The sequence below is a fragment of the Pezoporus occidentalis genome, unplaced genomic scaffold (genome assembly GCF_034315485.1).
Source record: "Pezoporus occidentalis ecotype Australia unplaced genomic scaffold, CSIRO_AGI_Poc_V1 ctg49, whole genome shotgun sequence".
In the NCBI taxonomy this organism is placed as follows: domain Eukaryota; kingdom Metazoa; phylum Chordata; class Aves; order Psittaciformes; family Psittacidae; genus Pezoporus; species Pezoporus occidentalis.
Window position 1 is genome coordinate 819,409 of NW_026915824.1, and position 26,412 is coordinate 845,820.

Sequence of the window (26,412 nt, forward strand, 5' to 3'; positions counted from 1 at the left end):
CTGTGGTGGGAGCACTGCAAAGCTCTGAAGCACCTCAGGGCATTCTCAGGGAAAATGGTATCTTTGGGAAGATCACTTTCTTCCCCTCCTCTGTTGCCCATCAGATCCTGCACACAGGTGCCAAAGGACTCCTCTATTCCCTTTGCAAATGAAAGGCCTCTTTATAGGCCAGCCGTAACTTAGCAAACCTGCCGTGGAGAGAAGGTTGAGCAGAATCCACAAGTTACGGAGGTAATCAGTGGTAGGAAATTCAATTAAGAAAAAGAATAGCAAAAGGGATATGTTTGAAGATGTTTAAACAAATTTTGGTTATGTGACCTTTGGGAAAAAACAAAGGTCAGACATTTATTTAATTTCTCTACTTTCATGGGTGGCAATTTTTTGTTTTAAAAAAACATATCTGAAACAGTATCACTGACATGCTAACAGGCTTTCCTATTCATTTGGAGTAATCTGGTCCTCCCTTTTGGCCCTTGACAGCCATGGCCATTAAATTCAGACTACTGTTGTATTTGAATTGTTTAAAAACATATTCCTATTCCCTTGCTTTGCTCCATTTGTCTGCCTGTCCAGAAATGCTGAATGTCAATTACTGCTCAGTCCTGGTAATGCTCCGTTTCTTTCTCACGCTGTCATGTATGCAACCACTGCTACTGTAGTCTAGATTCATCACCTTGTTTGTCTGTGGTTTCTTGCCTTTTGGCATCTGCTATCTTTTAACAGATTCCCTGTGATCAAGATTTAGCAGGAGCTAGAACAGAAAACTCTCTGTGTATATATAACACTTTAATGCTATACTTGCTAATCCTTTAGTAACCTGTACTCTTTATACCACGATGGAAAGTGAAATACTGCTAAGCAGTTTAGTATACCATCTAATTAGGTGAGGGGGTGGCTAAGGGCAGGATGCAGTCAGCCAAGCCCTCACAGCTGAAAGCAAAAAGAGAGATCCATACTCTTTAGTTGGAAGAGCTGGCGGGTCCTGCCACCTCGAGAGAGAGACAGGGGTGCCTGTGCCAAGTGTGAAGGTGTAGGCAGAGGTGGAAAGCCTGAACAAGCTGTCAGAAACATACTGCTGACAGGATATAGAGATAAGCTATATTAGTGCCGTGTACTTTGTACTGCATTGTGCCACTCCTGCTGGCTTATTCCAGTTGTTTCAGGGCTGCCATTCGGATGTCTGCAGGAAACACCGAAAAAACAGCTGGCCTGTGAAATTTAGTTGAGGAATGGGTGCTGGTGATCGTAGACTGTTTGCTTATGTTCCTCTGGCCCATCTTCATTTCCATTGCGGGTTTAGGAATGTCATTCTGCCTTCTAAATTTTGTCTGCATCAGATCCTGAAACCTCAGTAATTGGAAAATTCCTTTTACTGGTTTATCACTTGCAGTATTTCTCATGGTGTTTTATGTTCTCTCCTCAAATAATTTTAATTGGATCCAGGCCAGCTTTCCTCTTCCTTTATCTTTGAAAGAATCTGTTTTAAAGGTACTTCCTTCACTGATTTCAAGTAAAGTGATTCTGGATTTAATGAAGAAGCTATAGATCATGGTCAATAACATGGGAATCATGATGGATTGAAAGTACTGGGAAATTTATTAGCAGATTAGTTTGAGGACTGAAGCCTCCACTGGGAGTGGAAAGCATAAAAATCTTCCATAGGTAGTGGCGAGGTTCAGTTCATGGAAATACCATTTAATCATGAAACCCTTACATAAGCAGTGGCAAGGTTTAGTTCATGGAATGCCATTTGCTAATGATAAGGTAGCGAGCTAATGCATAGCTGGCTTCTCTGCTGGTGGAGGTGTTGGGCAAGCTGCAAAGCATTGTCCTGAGGAGGTAGCAGCATGTAAACCTGCCTTCTAGCTACTCTGAATTGCTCCCTGTAGCAAGTTTCGAGCACTTGCTGAAACACCTTTGTGTTTGTCCTGACCTGCTTCCCAGGTGACTAAGAAGGGAAATGGCTGTTTATCAGGGCTCTTTGTTTTAGGGAGGGGGTTGAAAAGATTATGGCCAAATTGCCCCATTTTTATCCTGGATTTTGCTAGTTTCCTATCAGTCAGGAGCTAGGTCCAGGTTAGTGGCAGTGTTTCCATTAGCATCCTTTGTCACTTGATCTCTCAGCACTAGGCACGGGTCAGATGTCCTTGAAGGTTTTATTTGGTACATCAAGCAGTCGTTGACATCATGTATCAAAAAGTACTGCAGGACCAGTCAGAGCAGGCAGTTGCTCTTAAGATGACCTGATTTTTTTCATGCAGGGATGCTGAAAAATATTTTTCCATTTGCTTCTCTACCAAAATGCCACTTTTTATGAGCTCCATTTGCCCCCTTCTCTTCCACAGGGCATGTGAACCTTTACAGGGTTTGAAAGCAAGACATTTTATTCCAGAGTTCCATTACTGCAATGTCACTGGGACCGATATCCCCTTTTAATCAGATCTAGGCCACAGAATGGCATAGCTGGCTTGCGCTGATGTGTCCATATTGTTTTAGGTTTTTAGATGGGGAGCAGAAATGTAAGTGTATATTCTAATTCATTATGCTTTTCAATCATCCATGCCCTTAGTTTGGTTTCCTCTAGGATAATTTAATATTTTCCAGTACTGAGAGAGTTATATGATCCTTTCCATAAGGTGGTCACCAAACCCTAGCCGTAAAGGCTTATTTGTACATTACTTTTGGCTGCCCTGTTTCTAAGGTTGCGCTCTCCTCCACAGGAGAATCTTGCATGTCTTTTTTGGCTGGGAATGCTCTCAGGAAAATCACAATGGTTTTTGTTCGTGTTATGCAATCTGCTGGCAGTTGTAGCACCATCATTTTCTGAGGTTATATTGCAGAAGGCTGGAAGGGAGCAACGTCCACTGGAATGTCTTTTAGGGTGGATAGGTAGGAAAACAACACACTGCTTGTAATCCCTGCTTTTTCTGTGTTTTATTTTGAATTACTGCTTTTTTCCTACTGAAATATTTTATTAGGTCCAACAAACATTATTTCCAAGACTATTTACAAGTTGCATTTGCAAAGGTGGAGAGAGCTGATCATAATCACTGTGGAGCATAGGCTTTCCTGCAGAGGCAGGGGCAAAGGTAGCTTTAATAATGTTTTTGTATTGATGTGTTACTTGTAGTGTGTGTTGTGTCCTGTTAAATAAATGTCTGTCCCCTGGTCAGTGAGAAAAGCAGCACTTGTCTATATAAATAACATATGTGAGTTGCTTCAGGGATCTTTCCAGATCTGAAGGTCTTACATTGTTGTAAGTGTAAACTTATTAGATGTCATAACCATTGATTGATTTGATCAGATAAAGCGCATCAAATGAGTAAGGCATTATGGAGATCTAGTTATTTTCATGCTATGTCTCTTATGACATACCTCCACTAGCATCTTCATTAACCACTTTTAGGTGAGATGTGCATACAGAGTGATTTCAACTGGTAGACATGTAGGTTAGTAGGCCCAAGTTCAGTTGCAGTTGTGTTTACTAGCTCCGGGTCTTTACTGTGGAGGCCGGAAGTTTAAATGTACATTGATGGAATTAAAAGTGAAAGTACTGTAGCTTTTCATCAGAACTGCAGTGCCCATGACCTACATTAGTTTCCCTGCTCTCTGCTGTCTCTTTACTGACTGCCTGAAGGACCCAGCAAACCCTGGGGAAACCCATGGTGGGCCCAAGGGGACACTGAGACACCCTGCTTTGTCATCAAGTCTATGTATTAAGAACTAGGTATGTTGTCAGAGTGATACAGATGGACATAGCAGAGGCTTCCAGTACAGGAGGAGTTTCTTTGACTACACTGACCTGCTAGGAAGACTGCTAACAGGGACAGCAATGGTCACTGTTTTGCCAGTAGGCTCCTTGATTCTTCTGGGGCCACCGTCAATTCTTAGCTCTGGTGACATAAATCTTGGGGGGCTTGTGCAAAAACGGTTGTTACTTATGATCAGTGTCAGTAACAGTAGGTCAGATGCTGGCCCATCCCTGGGGAGGAGTGGAGGCATTGAGGATGGGCCAATGCAGGCTTTGGCACAGGCTGAATGGTGTTAGCTGGGTAGAAGGGTACAGTGGGGCTCACCCCAGCAATCCAGCCCACTGGGCTGCAACTTGCACTGCTGTTCGTGTGAGGTGGAAACTGGAAGATGGCTGTCATCACCGTGAATACAGCGTCAGCTGCCATCTGCACTGATTGGGTCACCATTCAAAACATAACTTAAAAGTAGAGGAAATCTGGGGCAGAGCTAGAGAGGAAGCTAATTTGCCTTCAGTGATAACAAAATCTTGGCAAAGCTGGTTTCCAAGTCCCAAAGTTTTGGGGGTTGTTTTGGTTTCTTTTTGGAAGCCCTTTCCATTTGAGGGGTAGTTTTCTCTTGTGACATTGTGTATATTTGGAATTGTAGCTTACGGATTTTTAAGGGTATGGTTTGTTCAGTTAAGGCAATATGAGGCTTAGAAAGAGCAAAGGACTACATATACTTCAGAATGGAGTTTGCCACTTCCATGTGGAATAGAACAAATCAAAATAAATTGTCCCTAAATTTTAACTTCCGTTTCTCACCCTTAAGCTTCTCTTCCATTTTCCCATTGCAAAGGCACAAGCAAGCAAAATTCGCTGCTGCTGTTTTCATCCCTAGCTGCACACAGTTTATAGCCGGTACTCTGTAACATGTATATTCTACAAGCATGAGTATGACAAACTACTGGCAAACACATTTCAACAGAACAAATGCAACCCTCAGGGAGGTGCAGGACATGAGCCATCTTCCCCAGTGCCTCCACACTGCTGTGCCCTTGTTTCTCTTCTCTGTAATTTTAGGGCTGTTACCTGCCCTGCCAGTGGCATGCCCTGGGAGTGCTTTCCTGCTCCTGGGTGTGATTAAATGTGATGTGGGGGGAGGCTTGATTGGGCACAGCGCCTTGCTCCCTGGGAAAGATGCCCATGCAGGTTGGCTGGTTGGGAACCGGGGCCATTTCCAGCCAGACCTCCAGCTGGACCACACCAGTCTGTGACCTCATGATACACCATAAACACCTGCAGTTTCTCTGCTCTTCAGAGTTATCTGGCTTGGTAGCTCTCACCTTTCCCGCTTTGACCTGTGCAACAGGGGGCCTGAGCGTCTATGCCTCAGCTCTGCTATTAGCACTTACGGGGCATGAGGAACATGTGAAAATCCTTTTTGGCCAAGTTGAGCCTGGGACAATTCCTGCAGCAGTCCCTCTGGCAGCCTCCCAGTGCTGTGTTTCCTTACTTTCTGTGGGTTAAGGAGTTGGACAGATACAGATACAGATACAGGTACTGTCTGTCAGTAACGACATGAATTGAGTGATGAGAACAGGACCCCAGACAAAAGGCAGATGTGGGGGAATAGCAGTCCCTGCCTGAGATGTGCCCTCAGGGCCCTGACCTCCTTCTCCAGGGTGCCTTGTGGGGAGCACAGACCTACATATCCAACAGTACCTGTCATGAGGAGACCAAAATGGTCTTTTGGGAGGCAGGCTTTAGAAATCAAGGGATCAGATTGGTATGAGGTACATCTCTGTTTATTCTCCGATAGTCTTGTTACGTCAAAGACCATCATCAGTGAGTCACCCGTGTGTGTGACTGTCGCCGTTACTGCTCTAAATATAAATGTCAAAGGATACTGAGCTGTAGGAATAAATCAGGCTGCATTGGCTTGTGTGTATCAGACAGGTCTTCCTTTTATGCATGTCCTCTCTCTGTTATTAAGGCTGGTATGGTCAACAGGAAACAGCTGCAGAAACTCAAAGCTAGGAGTGCAGGTTATATTTTCATATGCAGATCTGGGGTAGCCACACATTAGATCTCTTTTTGCTGGTTCTGTCAAAATTATATCTGGGAAGAGTGAGAGAAAGGTTTGTTTTGACAGTATTTCAGAGATAGAAACACTGAGAGACTGAGAAGCGTTTTCACACCCTTTTTTATACATGCAGAGTATGTGATTTTTAAATAAGCACCAGAGAGAAAGTAACTTTGCCAAGGCTATCAGTCACTGCTTGTAAGCTATGGACATGGGTATGCTGTGTGATTTATACTGGTCAGGTTAACCCACTTTAATTAGACTCTCAGGTTGGGAGTTTTAATTATAAACATAAGTGGTTGCTGTTGTTTTCTGTTGAAAGCTGAGAGAAACTGGTAAGAAAAGTTCCTTATCTTTCATCTTACTGACCATTCTTTTTTCTTTTTTTTTCCTCACAGTAAAGTCTGTTTTCTTAAGTCAATAAAATGATCATGAAGAAGGCCAAAAGAAAACACTGAGAGCCTGAAATTGCCTGTTTACTTGCCAGAAGCACTCTGCTCTGGCAACTGCAGTGGTTTAGGGTTTTTTTTTTTGCCTCTTGTGCTCCCTTTCCAGCATATGAAGAAGTGGTAATGAGCTTAAGAACAAGCTCTGCCTGTGCAAAGTAAATGCATCTTGATAAAAAAAAAAAATCATTTAAAATCCCTATAGGGATATAGCCCTCTAAATAGAGGGGGCTAACACTGATTCACTTTACTACTCCCCTAATGAATGCTGTTATGAGGATAATCCTGTATTACATGTTAGAGGATAGTTAAAAGATGCATGATAAGGTTGTCCTTTGTGCATTTCTGCAAAGGTTTTCCTTAGCGATTAAAGAAAATCCCATGGAAATATTACATTTATTAGCACATATCTCTGTTTCAGTTTGCTCATTAACATCGGAGAACTCTACAATAATGACTCAGGCTTCTATTTTCAGGGAAAAAAAATTACAACAGTGCGTCTGGGCTGAAGCCACCTCCTTCACCATCACTGCAATATTCAAGGCTCTGTCACTTTGCATCAGAGACACTGGTATGTCTCATGCTACTGCACCTGAGGCTCACCCTGAGGCTTTGGCCCCTCAGTTTAGAATGCTGTGGTAATTCTTACACTTGAAGCATTTTATAAATAACGTACTTCTGGGGGAGTCAGGATTTCTTATTCCTTAGCTGTCTGCTTACTGTTGCTATTCCTTTCTATGCTGTGTTTTCCTGCCTGAGGCTGGATGGTTGATCTCTGCATGTCACTCCTTGGTGCCTGAGAGGGCTTTCCTGGGTAGGACTCCCTGGCTATGAACAAGGAGAAGCTTTGTTCCTGGTGGGGTGGATTTCCTTTGTGTTCCTTTATCAGCCTCAGGTTCTGCCTCCCTCTGCTCAATTTTCTTTTCTTCTTTCCTGTCTCTCTTCTACTATGAGGAAGATCTAGTAAAGGATTTTAGGTTCTGAGAGTGCCCAAACCTTCATCCATCCTTGATAAAACACATCACCTGCCTTTACACAGTGCAGAGGGACAAGCAGAGTCCACAGGCTGTGGTCCAGGGGATAAGACTACCTGCCCCTGTTGCAGGATTTTTGCAGGAGAGTGACCAAAGCTTTGTGTTCAGTGTGGATAGCCTGAGCCTGTTGGTGTGCACATGGGTGCAAGAAGCATTACTCCAGGGGCTTCGTCAGTGAAGGGACTACGAGCCTCCTTTACCATGCTGTCCCAGCTTCACATCCACCTCTTGACCCCAGCCACTCTCAATGGCTTCCATGCTTACCATTGACCCTTTCTCTTCTGTTTCTCTCATCATGTCAGCAGCTTCTGCGTGTCCCATTGCCTCATGATACAGCCACCTCTGTGCTAGCATCCTGGAAGATCTGCCTCACATCTTCATCCTGTAGCCCAAACTCTTGCCTTGATTTCCTGTAGTTACCCCTAGCCAGAGCAGAGCATTTATAGGTTCTCCAGAAAATTCCCTTTTGGGGGAAGGAGCTGGCAACTTTTGACAGGGAAACATGGAGTTGTATTCAGTAGAGAGAGTACTTAGTTCCTGAAGTCTGAAAATGTAGGAAGGTGGGAGACAACTGTGAGAAACAGAAATGCCAGAAAAATGTGGAGGATTTGGCAGCCCTGTCTTTATGTCTACATGTTATCCTGCAGAACAGAACTGAAGACAAACATACGAATGTGCTAACATTGAAGTTACTGGATGCGAGTCTTGCTGCTGAATTGCTTTGGGGGATTTTTCTTCTTTTTTTTAGTTTCAAGGTTTTTTTTTTTTTTTTGGTCATCATTCTGCTCTATTTAGTTTCTCTTCAGAAAATAGTAATGAAAAGTTACAGTGCTTCAGAACAACTCCAAAACTCTGTCTTTAAAAAGGCTCATTGGGTATTAGCTGCCTTTGGCTAAAACCATATCAAATGTAACTGAATACTGTCAGATTGCCATTGCTTTGCATCACCAGCCCAGAAAGCAGACTGTAGACATGAACCTTTCAGGAAAATCCATCATAAAAACATTGGTAAGAAGCTGGTTAATACCAGTCTAATGCAATTAAACAGATTTTCTTAAGAGTCCATAGCTCTGCAACCCCTTTGTAACTACATCACCTGGACTACCCAGTTCTTTTAACCATTATTATGCTGCAGAGGGGAAGATTCAAAGTCTTTTGGATGCAGAAAGTTATGAGAAGTTGTCAGCAAGTGTCAAAACAGAGTGATAATTTCAAAATCAGCCTACTCAGTAATTCAGTATTGTGCTTACCTCTGATAGGAGATGATACTACTGCGTCTCTCCTTGTCTGAAACAGCTGACAGCTGCTCTCTGCAGTTCACATCATGCATGCAGTCAAATCTTCCTGTCTCTGCCACCACCAAGACAGCTGTATGCTGAGGGAATACCGTTTATCATCATTGCAAATATTGCTGAACTCATTACAAAGCTGTTAAAATTGACCTAAAATCTATCTGTTCTAATTAGGATAATGGAACTATTGACCTCAATAGACCGAACTCGCGAAAAATAGTTTCAATAACAAGAAGCAAAACAAAATGTTACTTGGTGCAAGGGTATCTTGCCCAGGAAGATGTAGGGTATCTTACCCAGGAAGAAGGGAGTCAAACAGAGCACAGTCCTGAGCTGCTAACTCATTCAGACTGGTCCTTTTTTCTTGAATTGGAACTGAAGTCAAACCATTACTTTGAAGTTTTGGCTGTATTTGATCCAGAACTGAACAGCTTCGTACCTGCCTGCCTTCCCACAAAGAACTTTTAGCTACTGCTCTTAAATCCTGACCTCCTCCTGTGCCAGCCTACGCAACTCACATCCTGTTGGCAGCTGCGTGGCAGCACTGTGTTGCAGTCTTTTCCCCTGCACCATCCTGCAGTGTTTTTGGTTGCTTTGGAACTCCACTCATGGACCAGTGCAACACAGACCTGCCCTGCCTCTGGCATGAGGGTTTCCCACTGCAGTGCCGTGAGGTGCGGGGTTTGCACCCACCCTGTGGCATGGGGCTGCAGGGTCCCTCCTCTGGGGCTCCTGCACATGACCTTGCTCAAATGGCCATACGTATATATCATGTATGAGTATCTCCATACCTTGTTGTGTGCATTGCCATCTGTCTGCACTGAGCACTGTAAGCCCAGATTCCGTGGGACTGAAGGGGCAGGAACATGCAGAGGGGATGTCTCTCCTGATGCCCTGGGGCAACCAGGACAGCACTGCAGACTGTGGTACAGCCCACCACACTCCTTCACTCATGCCCGGGTTGGCGGTGGGCTGCTCCGCAAGCTGCTGCTGAAGAGGCTGCAGAGGGAAGGAGGTGGCAAGGCAGTCCAACTGCACATTGAGAGTTTGTTCCTGTCCCATATTCCATAAATCCTGTCTTAACAGTTATGCAGCTTGGTGTGAGCAAGTTTGAGTTGGTTCATCACTACCCAAACTGGTTAACAAATATTTACTGATTTCCAACCAAGCTAAACTTCAGTCAGATTTGATAAATGTGGTAATTCTGCCCCTTCCCTGACTGAAAATCAAGAACATAAGAGGTGAAAATGAATGTTTTTTTCTTTATTATGATATGAGTAAGGGCCTATGCTTTATCATTTTCAAAACATGGTTGTTATAAATAGTGCCATGCAATTAGACCATCTCAATGAACAAGGTGAGAGGGCACTCACTCGGTAGTTACCCTGGGGCTAAAGGTCACCCAGGGGACCACAGGCACTAGGTCTTCATTTCTTAGTGCAGAGCACTGAGCAGTCGGATTTTCATGCAGTTACCTATGTTTTGCAACACAGAGCTATAAACAGAGGAGTTTCTAAATAGACAGAAAATGGCATGCTGCTGCATGTATACTGATACGCCTCTGTCTCTTTGGACTTTGCTTTTACTTAGCTCTCAGACTCACATAAACTCACTATTTCCAGTGAAGGCTGCATGTGCTTTCTTCATACTTCCAGTCAGATGTGCTTTTACATCTTTTCTTAGGTTTCATGGACCTCGTGGGAGGACCCTTCTCCACTGAGGAGCCTGTGATTCATGCACCGGTTGCCTTGAACGGGTGCAGGCATGCACTGTGCTGTGCTGTACTGTACTGCACATAATGCTTGGCCTTCAGGACCATCCTGTCCTGTCCATAATCCTTACCATGGGTTACCCTCAGCTGGCTAATCATAATGGAAGAGCTTGGAGGTGTCACTTACTTGGCACTATCAGGCACCACAAGCACATCGTTGTCTTTATCTTGAGGTGAAGCAACATACTTTTGTAGAAACATCCAACTGAAAATCCTGTACAGAATACAATGCAAGTGAACCTTGGCCCTGACAGGCAGTCTGGGCAGCATGCCATGCCCTGATCACAGGTTGGTCTGATGCTGCATCATCTTGGTGTTCCAGTGTCATAAGGAACATAAGATCTTGTGGCTTGCTGCCATCTTGTCTGGGATATTAATGAAATAGTTAAACCTTTATTGAGAGTGTTTGTTTCTTTTTGGGGGTTCAAAAAGAACCAGCATCTCTTGGTGCAAAGCCATAGTCCACTGATACTTGTGAATATAATTATAGATTTTTTAGAGAAAAATCCATTCCTAAATGTATACCCATACAGTTAGGCCACCATTAATGTTGTAGATCATTAGGTCTTAGTCAGTGTATTATTGTGCTGTGTGGGAAGGAATCCTAATCTGAGTCTATTTTTGACTTTTAATGGTTGTTTTACAATGAGTTATAGTAGCAGAGTTCAAGTGTTTGCTGATTATTGCTGAGCTGGACTGCTATCAGGCAGTTTTAAAAATAAAACTTGCAATTCTAAGAGTATCATTGAAGTTCCTTAAGAGAGCCATGCTTGGCCTTTCAGCACAGTCACTGGGTTTCCTGAACTGGTGCTCACAGGCAGGGCTTGTGCAGCAGGGCAGTGCCACCCAGCATGGTCACTGCTTAATGGGGTTATTGACTTCTTGTGATTCTCCACTTTTCATTGGGCTCTTCATGTTGTGATGAAGTTAAGTGCCTTCGTGGAGGAAACAATGGGAAACTAAATTTCCAGGTAGTAAGGATCCTGCAGGAAACAGAAATTGATATGAAAAAGATAAATGAACCACAAAATGTGATCAGCTGGTTCACGTATCAACTGTGTTGTGCTTGCAGAAGTGTGTTGGCTCTGCAATATCTGTTACGTTCCTCACAGAAGTTCAGTCTTCAGAAACCAGGGAAGAATGGGAGCCAAAACTGTTTGTCTTTTTTCAGAGCTTCCCCAGCATCAGTTTTGCCTGCACTTGGGCCTTGCCCTGTGTGCAGGCATGTAGGTTCATACACTAACAATAACCTCAGCTGGGCTGCAAGAGGGTCATTGAAAGAGTTTCCTTTCAAGAAGACACACAAGCCCTTGGCAGTTATATCCAGATGTAACTCTCTTGTCTATCTAATGCTAATTAAATACTTGACAGGTGTTTTTTGGTTTTGTTTTGCAGGAAGAAATCATTCCTATTTTCAGCTCTGTATGCTGCCTTTATATTTGGTGGTCGGCACCTAATGAACAAACGAGCAAAATTTGAACTGAGGAAGCCATTAGTGCTCTGGTCCCTGAGCCTTGCCGTCTTCAGGTAGGCATTTCTTCACACCAACTGCCTTTGACAGTAGTCCGTGATGAGGGTTTGGGGTTCTTCACATACAGCAGCACTGCTAATGTGACAACAAGCTCACCCAGAAGTAGCATTTCTTTAGTTTTGCTATTCAGGGTTATGTCCTGATCTATTCCTATCACTAAAATGATCCCCTTTGACTTGCCAGATCACACAGCATTTGAAGAGGAGAGAAATCAATAACCTTCTTGAAGAACAAAGATGACAATAAAGTGAGGACATAAGGAAAAGCACTTAGTATTGCAGTAAATTTACCATGCAAGTTACAAAGGAAAATAAGCATGTTAAGATGTTACTCTTTTTTTCACTTACCGGTTATTATTGCATTTACAGGGGTGCATATATGGAATATTTAGTCAAGACTGTAATCTCCATTAGAGTGATGTAAACCTAAAGTCCCTGCTTTGATGACATGTAAATTAGGCTACTGTACTCAGAATCTGGCTTCTGGTTATTCTATCACAAAGAGCTTGTGACGTAGCAGAAAGGTGGCTTCATGGCGAAAGGCAATTTTTAGTGATGAACATCTCTAACTGTGTGTTGACCCTATCATCAAGTATGGGGAAAGTCAGGTTCAGATTCTTGATAGTTGTTGAAGTCAGGAGTAAAACTGAATTCCACTTTATCTGCTTAATATGGTAATTTTTATTGAGACTGAAGATAAATGAGCAATGAACATAATTGCATTATTTTATGAGCAATGCTCATAAAATATCCCTTAAAAACACATGAACTTGTGGTACAACTTACTAATAACGGTACACAGAAGACCTGAGGATTATCTTTCTTTTCAGTGCCCATTGGAAATATAAATTATAGTTCAGTCAACTGCATAGAAACCGTTTGCAAACCATTAGCAAACACTGATACCTGCATCTTTTTCAAATATCAATATAGCAATTGCCAATTATATTAGTTCTAAAGTGCATAAAACAGGTTTGTTTACTGCACAGCTGTGAATGGGGCATAATTTTTCACAGGATGGGAATAGTTTGAGCTGAGTTTCTACAGATTAAAGTTAAGCATGAATGGAGAAGTTCGCTTTCTTTCGTGGCTTTTCCTTTTTTCATCCAAAATTGGTTTATCACATTGACACTTTCTAAAACTCTGGCAGCAGGAAATAAATTGTATTTCTAAGTTGTCTCATCCAGCTGGGACATGCTAACAGCAGAAGTGTATGTTGGCTTTATAGGTCATCAATATCTTTAAAAAATACATCCTGGTGCAGACAGAAACTTCTTTGAAGATTTGTAATTTTCATCTGGTTGCATTTGATGCTGTACTTCTGCCTGTGTGTCTAATGCAGTTTTGCTGTTAGTGTCCTGTAAGCAACTGTTGCCGTTTGTTCCAGAAATGGCTGAATTTTAGCAGCTGTTGAACTAGTTTCTAGATGGCATGTCATTCGTGGATCAGTTTGTAAAGTGATTTGTAGCCAGCAGGATCCCAAAATGTGTATTCCAATAACACTTTCTTACTGAATATAGACGCTATGAAATAGCTGATTTAACACAAACCTTTGGTAGTTTAATTCTTCCAAGGGGAAGAAGCATTATTTCAGAACCGCCCTCTGCAGAATGTGTCTAGGATGAGTTTTAAAATCACATTATTTTGAGATGGATCTGTGGCTGACATTCACAATGTTGGATTTGTAAGCAATTTCACTAATTAAGTTCCTCCCGAAATCATAACCTAGCAAGAATACACACTACATTGTGAAATGGCTGTCTAGAGGGACTTCGAAATTGATGTGTTCATTAGTTGGAGTTTCCCATCATCATCATATGAAATAGCTAAGGCATGGGCAGCATGAGCTGCTGAGTGATGCTGGGTGAAATCTAACATGTGGACTCATGTTTTTTGGAGCCACAAGCTGCCAGACTAAACCTGCCACACAGACCACTTCTTGCTGTGCCGCACAGTGTAGGCATTTGAGGTGAGCTCTATTTGTGGAGACAAGAAGCGGTGGCCAGAAGGACACAGTTTGAGAGGAGTTCACCACTGCGGGGTTTGCTTTCTCTATCAGCTCCAATAGCACAATTCAGGGGCAAGTGTTCCCCAAGCACTGTGGAACATACTGTTTCCTCTGCACATTGGGAAATGAGGCAGCAGGGTAGAGAAAGAAGGGATGAACAAGAGTATGATAGGTTTGGAGTACACAGAAGCATTGAGCGTTTAAACTTCTGGATTTGCTAAAAGGGACCAGTTGATTATGAAAATTACATGGCTATGCTTTGAAAGCTTTGCTCTTCTGAGGTGCTGAGTAGTATGCAGCAAAGTGAAGTAGGGAAGGGAAAAATAATCTAGTGATCCCGTACAAAACCAACCCAAACACGAAACCTCTTGACTTCTTGCCCAGAAAACAGGAAATGCAGAATATTCATTAAAACCTGAGGTGAAGACTTCTTATAACAAGTATTATTTAGAACATTCATTTCCTGGTATTTTACCACAGTGTCCTTTCTAGGGCCATCGGTCACTTCCAGCCTTATTGACTCTCTGAGCAAGCTGCACTAGACTTTGAATGCTGTAAACATTCCAAGTAACTTGGTCTTTTTTTTTTTCTGGCTCCTGGCATAACTGTCTGTTTCATTTACATATGCTCGTCCTGAAGGACGTTTCTGCTTCCTCTTAAGGTTGGTGAAGGTAGATTTAGATGGCAGTGTTCTGCCTGTAGGCTTACTATGGATCCAGAAAAATGTTCCTTAACTTTTTAAAGGACTTCCTCTTTGGCTTTCTGGGATGCTGAAATGCTATTACTTTTACAATACCTTGCAGAAATTCTAAGTAATGTATTGGTCTGCCTTAAATGGTTGTGCTGAGGAAGAAAAGCCAGCATGGAGAGCTCTCAATTTTATGCCCCAAGGTCAGTGTGAGGCTTTTTTCTGGAGTCTTGTTTATCTCCCTACCATTATACCTGCTTCAAAAATCATCAGAAATAGTAACACTTTGCAGAGGCTGGAAAGATGTGGTTTGGGTTTAAAAGAAAAACAAAACAAAGAAAATTGCCTGCCAGGCAATGACACGGTCCCTCTTCAGAATGTATCCTTTACACTTTGCTCTTGCCAAGATCATTTAAATGTGGTAGCAGCTACAGTAGGAAACTTGCCACACTTGTAAATAAACAAAACAACTACACCACCCTACTGAGCTTGTTGAGCATTCAGGATCTTGGTCAAGAGTGACTTTTGTGTCAACACTAGCAGCCAGCAGGATTTCTGAGGCAGAAAAGCAGCTTTATTTCCCGTTGGAAGCGTTGACAAGTTTTGAACATTTTGTCTCTGGAAAAAGGTTACCACTCCTCAGTGTAAACTTCTGTAGGAGCAATGACAGTAAATCTTTCTTTTCACTTGGAAACTACCGTGAAAACATGATCTTCTGAAATCTTTGGCAGAGAAATTAGTTTGGGATATTTTCCTTGGGTTGTTGGGTTGGATGTTCTTTTCTCCCTAGCAGGTCTGTTGACTTGTTTCGAGCATTCAAAGCTTATTGTTGCCTGAAATGTTTTCAGTCTTTTGTTCTGTTTTCTACACTTGAATTAAGTGGTTTTGTCCAGCCTGGTTATCTGCTGAGGTCCCGAGGGAGCAGCTCTCTGCTGCTCTGTGTCAGTGCAAACCTGCTGTTATGAAGCTGACACAAAAGTTCATTTTTCATTCTCATAAGACCCCAAGGAAACTGTTGCTGATTCACCTCTACATGAAAGGGACAGTTGTCCCTGAATAATTCCTGGGGGTTAAAAATCTGCAAAACCACATTGAATCTGAGTTGCTGCTTTTATATTCATGCAACTTTGAACATAACGTTAGGGTCATTCATTGAATTTTTTACATCAAAAGTGTCATGCTGGCATCTCTAGGAATTAGCAAAGCTGAGACCAGGATTCTCACAGGAGGATAAAAAGTCATTACTTCATGTTTTCATTACATCTCAGCTGGATTTTTGTAATTCCTTTTATAGTCTGTAGAGTCTCTGTATGGGTATCATCACTATCAAGGAGCTTAAACATGTATTTGATCACCTCATCTTCATACAAGACAGCAACGTGTCACTGTTTTCACTTGCCCTCCATCCTTAAGAGGCTGCCAACAGATGTCTCATGGTCAAGGCACTAAGTAATAATAGTAAAAAGTTGTCTTCTCCAGGGAAAGCTGTCATGTCAATATGGGAGTTGAAGACACTAAAACATCCAATGTGATGCAATGATTTGTAGGGAGAGGCTAAGCCAAACTATGGCTGGTGCAGCAGAGGAGGGATTTCTCTTTGTCTAGCCAAACCACACAGCCATAATGCTGTTATCATCACCTGAGATTACATAGATTCTTACCTAAATTCAGCTATGCTGTGTAGGAAATCAGTTGATCTCAATACAGGCTTTCCAGATGTCTGTCTTCCTGGGAAACAGTTTCTCTCAGAGTAATAGGAATGGTATCAAATGTAGCTAAAAGGTCACTAGCGGCCTGCCACAAAGCTAAGCAGACCCTCAAAAGTAAAAAGTATTCCAACAGGTCTTATATTTGAAATGCAAAACCAAACAGGCTCACTGAAAGAAGGTGACTCACTTTACTTTTATGAGACTGATAGGAGATTGATTTGATACTACAAGCACAGCAGCATTTTATAGAAGGGTTTGTGCTTGTTCCGCAGACAATTCCTGACAAGGCAGTACAAAGCACACCTTCATGTGAGTCACTCAGTCCTAAGCTGAACTGAACGGAAAAGACTAAACATACGTTTAAAGAAAGGATTTCAATTGGTTGGATGTATGACTCTGAAATGCATACTAGTTGTCATGATTGTAAGTGGGAAAATTGATGAAAAATGCCTCAAATTTATGTCTGTCTCAAGAGCTGCCATTCACATATACTTGCCATGGAGATTAAAACACAACTTAATTTCATATGTTGCTGAGCAACCCATGAAAATCCTGAAATACTCTGAACTTTTATAAAGGTCCTGACAGTAGATTCAAAGAGAATACTAATTTCTGAAAAGGACAGTATTTGCCAAATAACATTGCAATTAATAAGCAGCATTTAAGGTGAATTAATAATTTTCTCTTATAAATCTAAAAGCAAGTGTATTCCATGTGAAATAGTCCCTAAATTTGTAAAGTGTTAAGGCATATCCTCAGTAGGACATTTCCCAGAATCCAAATTAGTAAAATGCTTAATATATACCAACTTAACAATTTTTCTCTATATTACCATGTTCGTCCATATGTACTTACATGATTTTCTTATATAACAGATATTGGAAAGATCTTTTCATTACCAGTTTGGAGCAAGAGTTGAAAGTTGGGTGAACAGTAGGCATTCAAAATGATTGTTGAGAAGACAAAAATCCCTTGGATGAGTCTTACCAGTTTAAGAAGAAAAATCTACTTTCTGTAAGATGTACTGTAAACCCAATAGGAAAATGCAAACAGTGCTATGTTGGGTGTATTCATACTTTACAAAACAAATGCTAGCTGGCATTAAAAAGCAGTGTAGGGGTGATAAAAATATATAGACCAAGAGCAGCAAAGACGATGTATCTCCAGTATGTGCTTTATTTATTCTAAGAAGATCATCCCATGACAAATACCTCTATTCCCGGAATTCTAATTGATGCCACAAAGTGCTGTGCCCATCCAATTGTGAAATCTCACCTCTTCATTCACTCTGCTGCTACTGCTGTGGACTCTATTGTGTCCATCAAAGTAATTTTGAATGTAAACTGATTTTACTATTTTTACCTAATCAGGCCTATTTAAAAGTAAACTAAGGATCCACTGTGAGGCCTGGCTAATGCTGCTCTACAGGAGATCCGGATAGGACCTCTTTTTTTCAGTGCTGAGATGGGCCTCCTTCCTTTAAAAACGTTTTTCTCTGCTTGCTTGCTTGTTTGCCTTTATTGCTGGAAAACTGAATTTAGCAAAGTGAATTCAGTATGTTTTTTGGAAAGCAGCTGTTGAGCTTGTTTTGCCCTCACTCACAATCAATGAGTGTTGATAAGTCAGTTTGTCTGAAGTGTAGCTTTCTCATGAGATCAGGAGCCCTCACCCACCACTACGCAACATGAATGAATGTAGTACTCAGAGCAGAGTCCCCCAAGAGTGAGACTTTCCCTCTCCATTTTAAATGGAGAGCAGACTGAGAAGTGTATTTGAGGAAAACGAAACATCTGTCTGGTTGCTTAAGAAGGGAATTGTACTGGAGAGAAAGTAGATAATTCATTCCAAAAAAATTAAACCTCCCATCTGTCCTGCTGTGGCAGCACTTCTGCATTTTACTGAGCCTTGGTACTTGGTTAGTGTGCCTGGTAAAAGGTTCTCCCCCATGCAGAAATCTCTGGGGAATAGAAATCTCCGTGTATTTTCTTCTGAGTAAGTCCGCAACAGCTTGTGCTTGTTTGAGACAGTGGGAATAAAACACCGAGAGGTGTTAACTTGCATGACCAGTCAAATCCAACATTGCACCTGCAGACGAGCATGTTAACAAACATTGCCTAACAGAGCAGTGTTCACATACAGGGCTGCACATGGGTGTCAAGCAGAGTGTCCATTTTGTGACAAGTTTAACTTTTTCTAAACAAATACGCATCCTCATGCTTCTACCATTCAGCATCTTCCCTGGGTTGCTAAATAGATAAAATACATATTTATTATTTACTGAGTGTAGGCAAATCCCTGAGATCTGAACTTCTCTCGGCGCTTGCAGGAGTACTTACTGCCTTGGTTGAGGACAAAGTGAAAAGGAAGATCAGTGGCTCCAGGCCTGTAATTGCCATTAAATTTGTGTATCTGAGCAACTCATTATAACTTTTAGCTTCTTTAAGCCTTCTTTATTCTGTCAAATGCTAGCCTTTTCCTGTAACTTAGATTTTGCTTACTTTATTATCTGCCTGCTTTACAGCTTTAGTGATGACTATTGCCATCGGTTGCCTTGATTCTCTGGTAAATCTTTTACTTTATTAGTTTTTGGCTTTGTTTGCCTAGGATAATTTCAAACTCCTGAATACATACATTTAAATTCTATACATGACAGTTACTATACCAACTTGATACATTTGATCCTGTAAGTATCTTTATCCAACAGAAATAGATGTGCTTCTTTTTTTGGATTAACATTTAAATCACTGCAATGAATTACAGTTGTTCTAAAATTTTCCTGAGGTAATGCTGGATACTGAGAATAATTCCAGTAATGACACAGGAACAAGTGCAAATGCCCCTGTAGCATTCATTAAGGACTGCTTAAGAGGTACACTGTTCTTATGAATCCTCATGGGCTACTTTAGAAATCCTGAGATGGATTCCTTAATTCTCATGAGATTTTGCACCAAACACAGGACTGAAGTTGAAAATTGATTTTTTTCCCATCCTTTTAAGTAATTTAGCCACGTCCAAACTTGCTGAAATAAATGTCTAAGAACTGGGAACCGTTTCATGAGAGAAAAACATCTTACTTGCGTATACAGCCTTCACAGGGTGCCAGGGATCTTACGCTGCAGCAAAGGTCCAATTATTGTTTAGTGATGGAAGAGTGAGTTATAGCTTCAGAAGTAACAGCTTTCATCAAGAAATATTGTTTCTGCAAGTTCTTACCCTCCATGTGTCAGATAATCAGGGAGCGGCATCAGGTAATGGCACACTGAGGAGGGCTAAGCTGGATGATAGGTAATTACTATTGATTAGCTTGTAACTCTCTCTTTGGAAGTCAGATGAAGCACAGGGAGGCGTAGGTAGAGCTGAAAAATTACTTTTTATTCATTGAAAGAACACAGTGACATGTTTTTCAGCAGTGTATGGTTACATGGGTGTCCCTGTAAGCAATTTATGCTATTCTCATGTTCCTAGGGTAATGATGGAGTGCAGCTGCCCTTCAGCCTGACCACTGCTCCTTGTTTATCTCTACCAAAACCCAGTGGCCCTTGTTTAGCCACCGAGTGCTCTCTGTAGGACTCTGTGCAAGTATAACTCTTTTTACCTCTGCCAATTATCTTCTCTGTTGGAAAGACCACTTGTGGGAATGTAGCCCTGGCACTTTTTTTTCTGCTATGCTTTGTAAGCAGTGCAAGTTCTTCCACTGGACCACAGAGCTTTGCTTTATTATTTTTGTACTCTCCTCCTCTGGATTGTCTGAATATAGCTAATCCCAAGCAGAAAGAAGGCAGCTCTGGGGGATCAAATTGCATTTCCTGGAGAGGGAATTCAGGCTCCATGAGGAGGGACTGGAAGGCAGTAAGTAGCTGTGGTAGATTAGATTGGTTTTTATCCACACATATAAATAAACCTTCTGAGTAGTAGTTGCAGCAATTGGCAGAATTGTTGAGCTTACCACTTTAGGAAGGGAGAATCAGATGGATTTTATTCTGCTGTGGTGTTAATGTGATTAAAATCTCTAGATGACAGTGCCCATTGATCCAGAGCCCTGCAGAGATGTCACTGTTTGGGTATGCTTAATGAGGTCCCTGGAGAGGGAAGGAAATATGTTGAGTCTGGTTTCTTTCCAGTTTTGTCAATGAAAAGGACAAAGAAGTGGCTTTGGGAGCAAGGTGAGTTGTGATGAGGAAGTCTGCCAACAAGAGGGAAGGGCTGAAGGGAGTGGCCCCACACTGAATGATTTATTGCTGAGGACTAAAAAAAGGACTCATGCAAGGAGCACAGTATCTGCTCTCACTTGAAAGCCACAGAGCGAGCTGTCACTTTAATATCTCATTTCCCTCTCCAGAATTTATCACATGGGAAACTAATAACCACCCAGCCGTGTATGCATATGCTTATGGATATATAAACCTGCACAAATGATATATTATTTCTTAGAGCCATGTAAAATATTTGCAAAATTTTAAAATCACTCCGAGCTGGCCTGGCTTCAGGTTTTTGGTCCCAGTGGAGAAAAAATAAACTTGATTTGTGTTGAAAGGCCTACTAAAAAGACATCTGGATCAGATACAGTAGAAGGTCTGAAAGGCAAGGCTTGTGTGTTTGGTTCAGTGATGGGGGTCTTTTTTAGAGATGGAAGGGGAATTCAGTCAAATTTTGCTTTGGGATTTTGATAGGACTGAACCCAAACCTCAAAGTGAGAATGAACTTATCCAAAGTAAAGTCTTCTGCCAAATCGAGTGATAAAAACTGAAAATCAGTGCAACTTTTGCTGACAAGTGGCACAGAGAGCTAGAGCTCCCCATTATAAAACACTTCTGCTACTGCTGACCACCAGGTTTTAGAGTGAGCGCCACACTGAAAAGAAAACATATGTTATTCCTCATTTCCCACTTTTCTTACCCTTTTTTTTTCAACAATGTTGTGGCTTGGACTCCTCCCTGAATGAGGCGCCATCACCTTCAAGAAGAACAAGGGAGGACTTTGTGTGTGAGCTGCAAGACCTGTGTGTTCTCCTTCCCACTCAGAAGATGGGCAGGGGGAGAGGCTGAGGAGAAGCTGGGCAGCAAGATGTTAGAAGAAATGTTTTGCTGTTGGGACTTACTTGTTAAATTCTTGGTGGTTTAATGCCCTTGCAGAGATGGTAACTATTTGTGGAAGTATGTTTTGGAGGCACCCAATTCTGTAATTCAGTGGATTATGTAGAGAGAATATATAGCAGGCATATATAACAGGCATGGTACTTACTACAGCATTCATACGGTTCCTGCTGCATTCTTGACTATAGCCTAAGTGTATTTCCAAGCTTTTGAGTCAGTCCTTGGATTTTCTGGCCCTCTCTAAAAGAACCATATCGTAAACAAGATACAGCAGAGAGATGCAATCCAGCATCTGAAATGCGTTTTCAGTGGCTTCCCAGAGCAGAGTAGCTGCTCAGAGTATGGTGCCACATTTTGAACTCTGTAGCACTAAAGCTATCTGAAAGGACTCCTGCCTTCCCCAGTCTTTGTTTTCCCTCCTGTGATTGAGAGCAATGAAATCATGTCATTAAAAAGAAAAGCACAGGAGAGGCTGTCTTAGTTGCGTCATTCACCAGTCCAGTTAAATCAGCATGGCCATGCAACCAGCCAAACCAGCATCACTGGGCAGGCAGGCAGCGGGGAAGTGGAGGCAGCAGCCTGCCTGTAGACTGAGCCGTGCAGTAGCTCCCATGCAGGAACATGACTCAGTATAGACAAAGAAGCTCAAAGCAGGGAAGAGCCAAAGAGAGTGCACACCACCAGTTATTGCATACAGCTCCTTGAAGAAAATGGACATTACCAAGCAATGTATTCCCTCAGCTGGAGAAGTAGGATTGCAGGTGGGAACTACAGCGTTAGCCATTTCAAGCTTTTAGGGAGTTTAGGAAGCTAAAACCATCTTTTGATCTAAAACACTTCTGAACATTGTGCTCTTAATTACAATAGCACAGTCATTATGAAGGATACAGGTACCTTATGGCTTTTCAGACACATGGGCTGAAGAGTTCTGTGTTGTTTTTAAAGGATGAGATTAATAAATGCTCTTAAATAACTACTTTGTTAATTTTTGAAAATGTGCTTTTAAAGGTGTTCAGTTACCATAGGGAAAAGATGTATCATGGGACCAAGGTGGGTTTTTCATATTTTTTCTTGCTTCTGCCCATTGTAAGAAAATAAATAATGGTCCCAAATGGTTTTATCAATAGGCTAGGCCTTGGAGAACAAGGGAGTTACTGTGCTTTGGATTATCTGTTAGCAACTGAATTGTGGTAAATGAGCACGTGGTTGTCTAAACACAGTTACAAAGGGGTAAAATACGGTAGCACAAACCTCCTTCTCTGATTTTACAGTTCTACACTAAAATCTGTATTTACGCTAAAATTGCCATAGACAGAATGAGCATGTAAATAGTTACCGTGGTTCATCAGCATCAGAGGAGAATCGGTAACATGTTTTCACATCTGTGCCCAAAGTTAGTTTTGTTAGAGGAAAAAATGGTTGCCAGTGTGACTTTTTTTTCCTCCAGCAAAGTGCAAACAATATAGAGCAGAAAGGAGTTCAGCTGAGGTGCACAGTAATGGCATGATAGTCTCAAGCCCCAAACACACGAAAAGTGAGCACTGCAGTCTTCTGCAAGACTGACTTTGAAATAATGAGATTTTTTCATTTTACAGTGACGGTTCAGTGTTCTGTTTTTCTCTGTGGCTGACTCATTGGTTATGTCTTCAGGCTTTTCTTTCACAGACTTTCCTTCATAGACAAAGGGTAAATAGAAGCCTTTTAAGATGAACTTCCTACAGAATCAGCTGCTGCTGAATGGGATTAAAACCTACATTTTTGTAGTTCTATCAACAGAGGGAAATAGTGAAGAAAAACAGGATGTTTTAAAGAATACTGGCATTGAATTTTCCACCTCACTAGCCATGGTTTTTGTACCTGCCTATGTTACAAGGAGTTAGGCACCCCCAGTGTGGATTCTGATCCATACCTGATTTTCTGCTGGAGTTCACTAGTGCAAGTAAGTGGATCAGCAGGGAGCATTAATACGAAACAACTGCAGTAGTTAGAAGAACAGCAAAATTCTCCCTATTAAGGAAGAAGAATCCAAATATTTCCTCCTGTGGCAAGGCCAGCTGCAGGGGTCTGGTCCTACACAAATTCAAGGGAAAGGACAGTGAGGGAGAGGTAGAAGCAGGGGTGCGCTTAAAACTCATTCTGAAACTCATTCTCTGTGGCTTGTGTCCACCTGTGACAGGCCAAATCCTCCCTGGTTTTGGGGGGAGGTAGTTGCCTAATATGTCAAGGGAAAACAGAGGGAAAGTCATAGTCTTGACTGAGTCTGTGTAAGGCGCGTCTGGTCTTCTGGCTAGGTCAGGAAGTTTTCAGCTATTTGTGTTTCTAGGGCAGCACAGCTTTGTAAACTCTGGGCATCACTGTATTTTTAGGTCTTGAAAGCATGCTGCCAAAATCTCAGGTGTGCAGACAATGAAAATGTGATGTTGAGAGCTTTTTATGTCTAAAAATGATTTATCTTTAAGGATATAGGATGTAGATGTACCTTGGGTAATTAAGATGGAGAGCTTGGGACCTGAAAGTTTAGAGAATAACTTTCAACAGTGAAAAGAAAATCTATAGCAGGTCGAAGGACTCTCTGAAGAAAATTTGTCCTTACTGGAGTGTGTTTACTGTTAATTCAATAATACTGTTTTCACTGATGCGCAGTGAGGTCAGATCTCTTTCTGCTTACCTCAAATGGACTGCATGGGTAGGGCACTGAATCGCAACTCATGATGTTGCACACCATTTCTCATTCTGGCTCAGGCACAGATTTTTGACAGGACACTTATTTCAGTTTGCCTCACCTGTCTGTCTTTGAAATGGATCTTATTGTTAGCCACCTTACTGGGCTGTCACAAGAGTAAAGGCCATTAAGGACTGTGAAATATTCACTGTTGGTGAATATTCACTATTTGATGAACACATCCAGTATGTAGTCAACATACTATTGGTGTATTCACTGTTGGTGAATACAATGCTAAGAGTTTTGGAGATGCCAGCACAGACATAGGAAGTCTGAAAGAAGTTAGGTCTGAACTTAAAGAGACCCCCAACTTATGAATAGCTTTGTACTTAGCAGTTTGTCACACAGGGACATCTGACCTAAAGCAATTGCTGGCCTGAATATTGTTGAGGTGTTGGTAATTATGGGACAGCCCAAGCTGGAGCTGCTGGGTCACTTGGCTGTTGGAAAGCAGACAAGACCAAAATTCTAGTATGGCAACAGGAAGGTCTGCTCTGCAGAGAGAATGGAGATGCCCTTTTCATCACAAGTGGATTGGATGACAGGGTCTTCTGGGAAGGTACTTGGATCAGTTGTGGGAGGTAAAATAGAGAAGTGCTTTGCAAGTGTTTTATCAGAACAGTCTTTCTGCAGGATTGGGTCTTCTCTCCATCACTAACCTTGGTGTTGCTTGAAAGCACTTCAGAAATGTTGAAAGATGATGAAACAACAACATAATTACATTATTTTCTTAGCCATTTCTTAGAAAATAGAGTTGGGCTAAGTTCATCAGTTGTAATTTGAACCATCTCTAGGATTTCAAGGTAACTCACTATTAAGAAGTCCACTCTTTTAAATGCTTGTAAAACGCCTCAGAAACATTACGTTTAGAATTAAGAGAAACCAAATCCATGGTCACTACTATTCGTTTTCGAACTTTTTTATCACTTACTTAGATGAATACTGTGTTGCTTCACTAACCAGGAGACTGATTCATTTATTTTGGACGATGAAACCCTCAGTTCCACAAACCTAACAAAATATTTTTAATAACCAGGTGCAGACTTACAAAGCTGGTTCTTCTGGTCAGTTATCAGTTATGAGTATTTCATATAGGCTGTCTTTGTGTCACATTGACCATTTAGAATGATGGTGCCAGATCCCTTTCTAGGCTGCTTTTCTGTGAGATTAGAGGACATGTCATATTGCATTGACTTAGGCACAGCTCTCATTAACTCTTTGAGATCAAAATAAGAGTCATTAATGCCATGTAGGTCACTGAACAACAACCAGATGATCTCTTTCAGTCATTGCCCACATTTCATTTCTACTTAATGATCAGTTTCTTATGCATGGTTTCTCACTGTACAGTGAAAGTACTATGATTTTGCAATCACAGATAAGCCTAAAGCAACCTTATGGTTTCTACACCTATTTAAATACAAGAAGATCCATGGTTTTATGGAACTGCATTTGAATACAGTCAAGGCAAACTAAGACAGGAGGCACATCTGAGATATCAGGTAGTTTGTCAATCTTTTATTGAAACTGTATATCAAAATTGTCATAGGCTTAATTAATTCCTTTACTCTTTTGGAGAATTTAATCCATCTGGAAAACCCAACTTTTTAAATATAGCACCATCACGTATTGCACATTGCCCAGTGAAGGTAGTGCTGCTCCTCCCTTCCCCAGCAAAGCTGGCCAGATGTGGGTGAATGTGCACATCACTGGAACAAAAAAAAAACAAAACACAAAAAGAGTTAAGAGGTGATTTATTTAAACAATTAATACATAAATCGATAAATTAAGAAATCTAGCCAGTCCACAGACACCCAAGAGCAGCTTGGGTGTTGGAAAGCAGAGCAAAGCAATTGCGAATTGCTCGCAGGATCCACATTTGCTCTCTGTGATACTCTGTGAGCATGTGCCCTTGTACTTCATTAGCCAGGAAATGTATTCCTCACTTGCCCTTTGCTTCCACATGCTGGAAGGTTGGTGTGTGACAGAAGGTCTTGCCAATCTGCTCCCCATGGAAGAATGAATGTCATGTCTGTCAGGCAGACTCTTGAGGTTTTAATTCTTCTCCTAGCCTTGAAACACACTGCATGTCTACCCACAAAATGATTTTGACTCAGTAGGCTTTAAATAAGCACCAGACACCAATAAAAGTCAGTATGCTGTTGGTCCATAATTCTGGTAAGCACAAACCATACCCTAATATGCTTTCCTCATTTGACACCACCCAGATGGCCACTTTCACCTGGACGTTCCCGTTCATTTTGGCTCAACTTTAAAAAGAAATTACCAGTTTCATATGATT

The 26,412-nt window shown here is 41.6% G+C and overlaps 1 protein-coding gene across 1 annotated transcript in view; it reads left to right on the top strand.

Annotated features, from left to right (window-relative positions):
* Nucleotides 1-26,412, top strand: part of ELOVL6 (ELOVL fatty acid elongase 6) — a 78,374-nt gene that overhangs the window by 40,117 nt on the left and 11,845 nt on the right. The window contains exon 2 of the mRNA XM_062636630.1: nucleotides 11,756-11,887. Within this exon, the coding sequence (XP_062492614.1) occupies nucleotides 11,756-11,887 (132 nt within the window). The remainder of the gene's footprint in view (nucleotides 1-11,755; nucleotides 11,888-26,412) is intronic.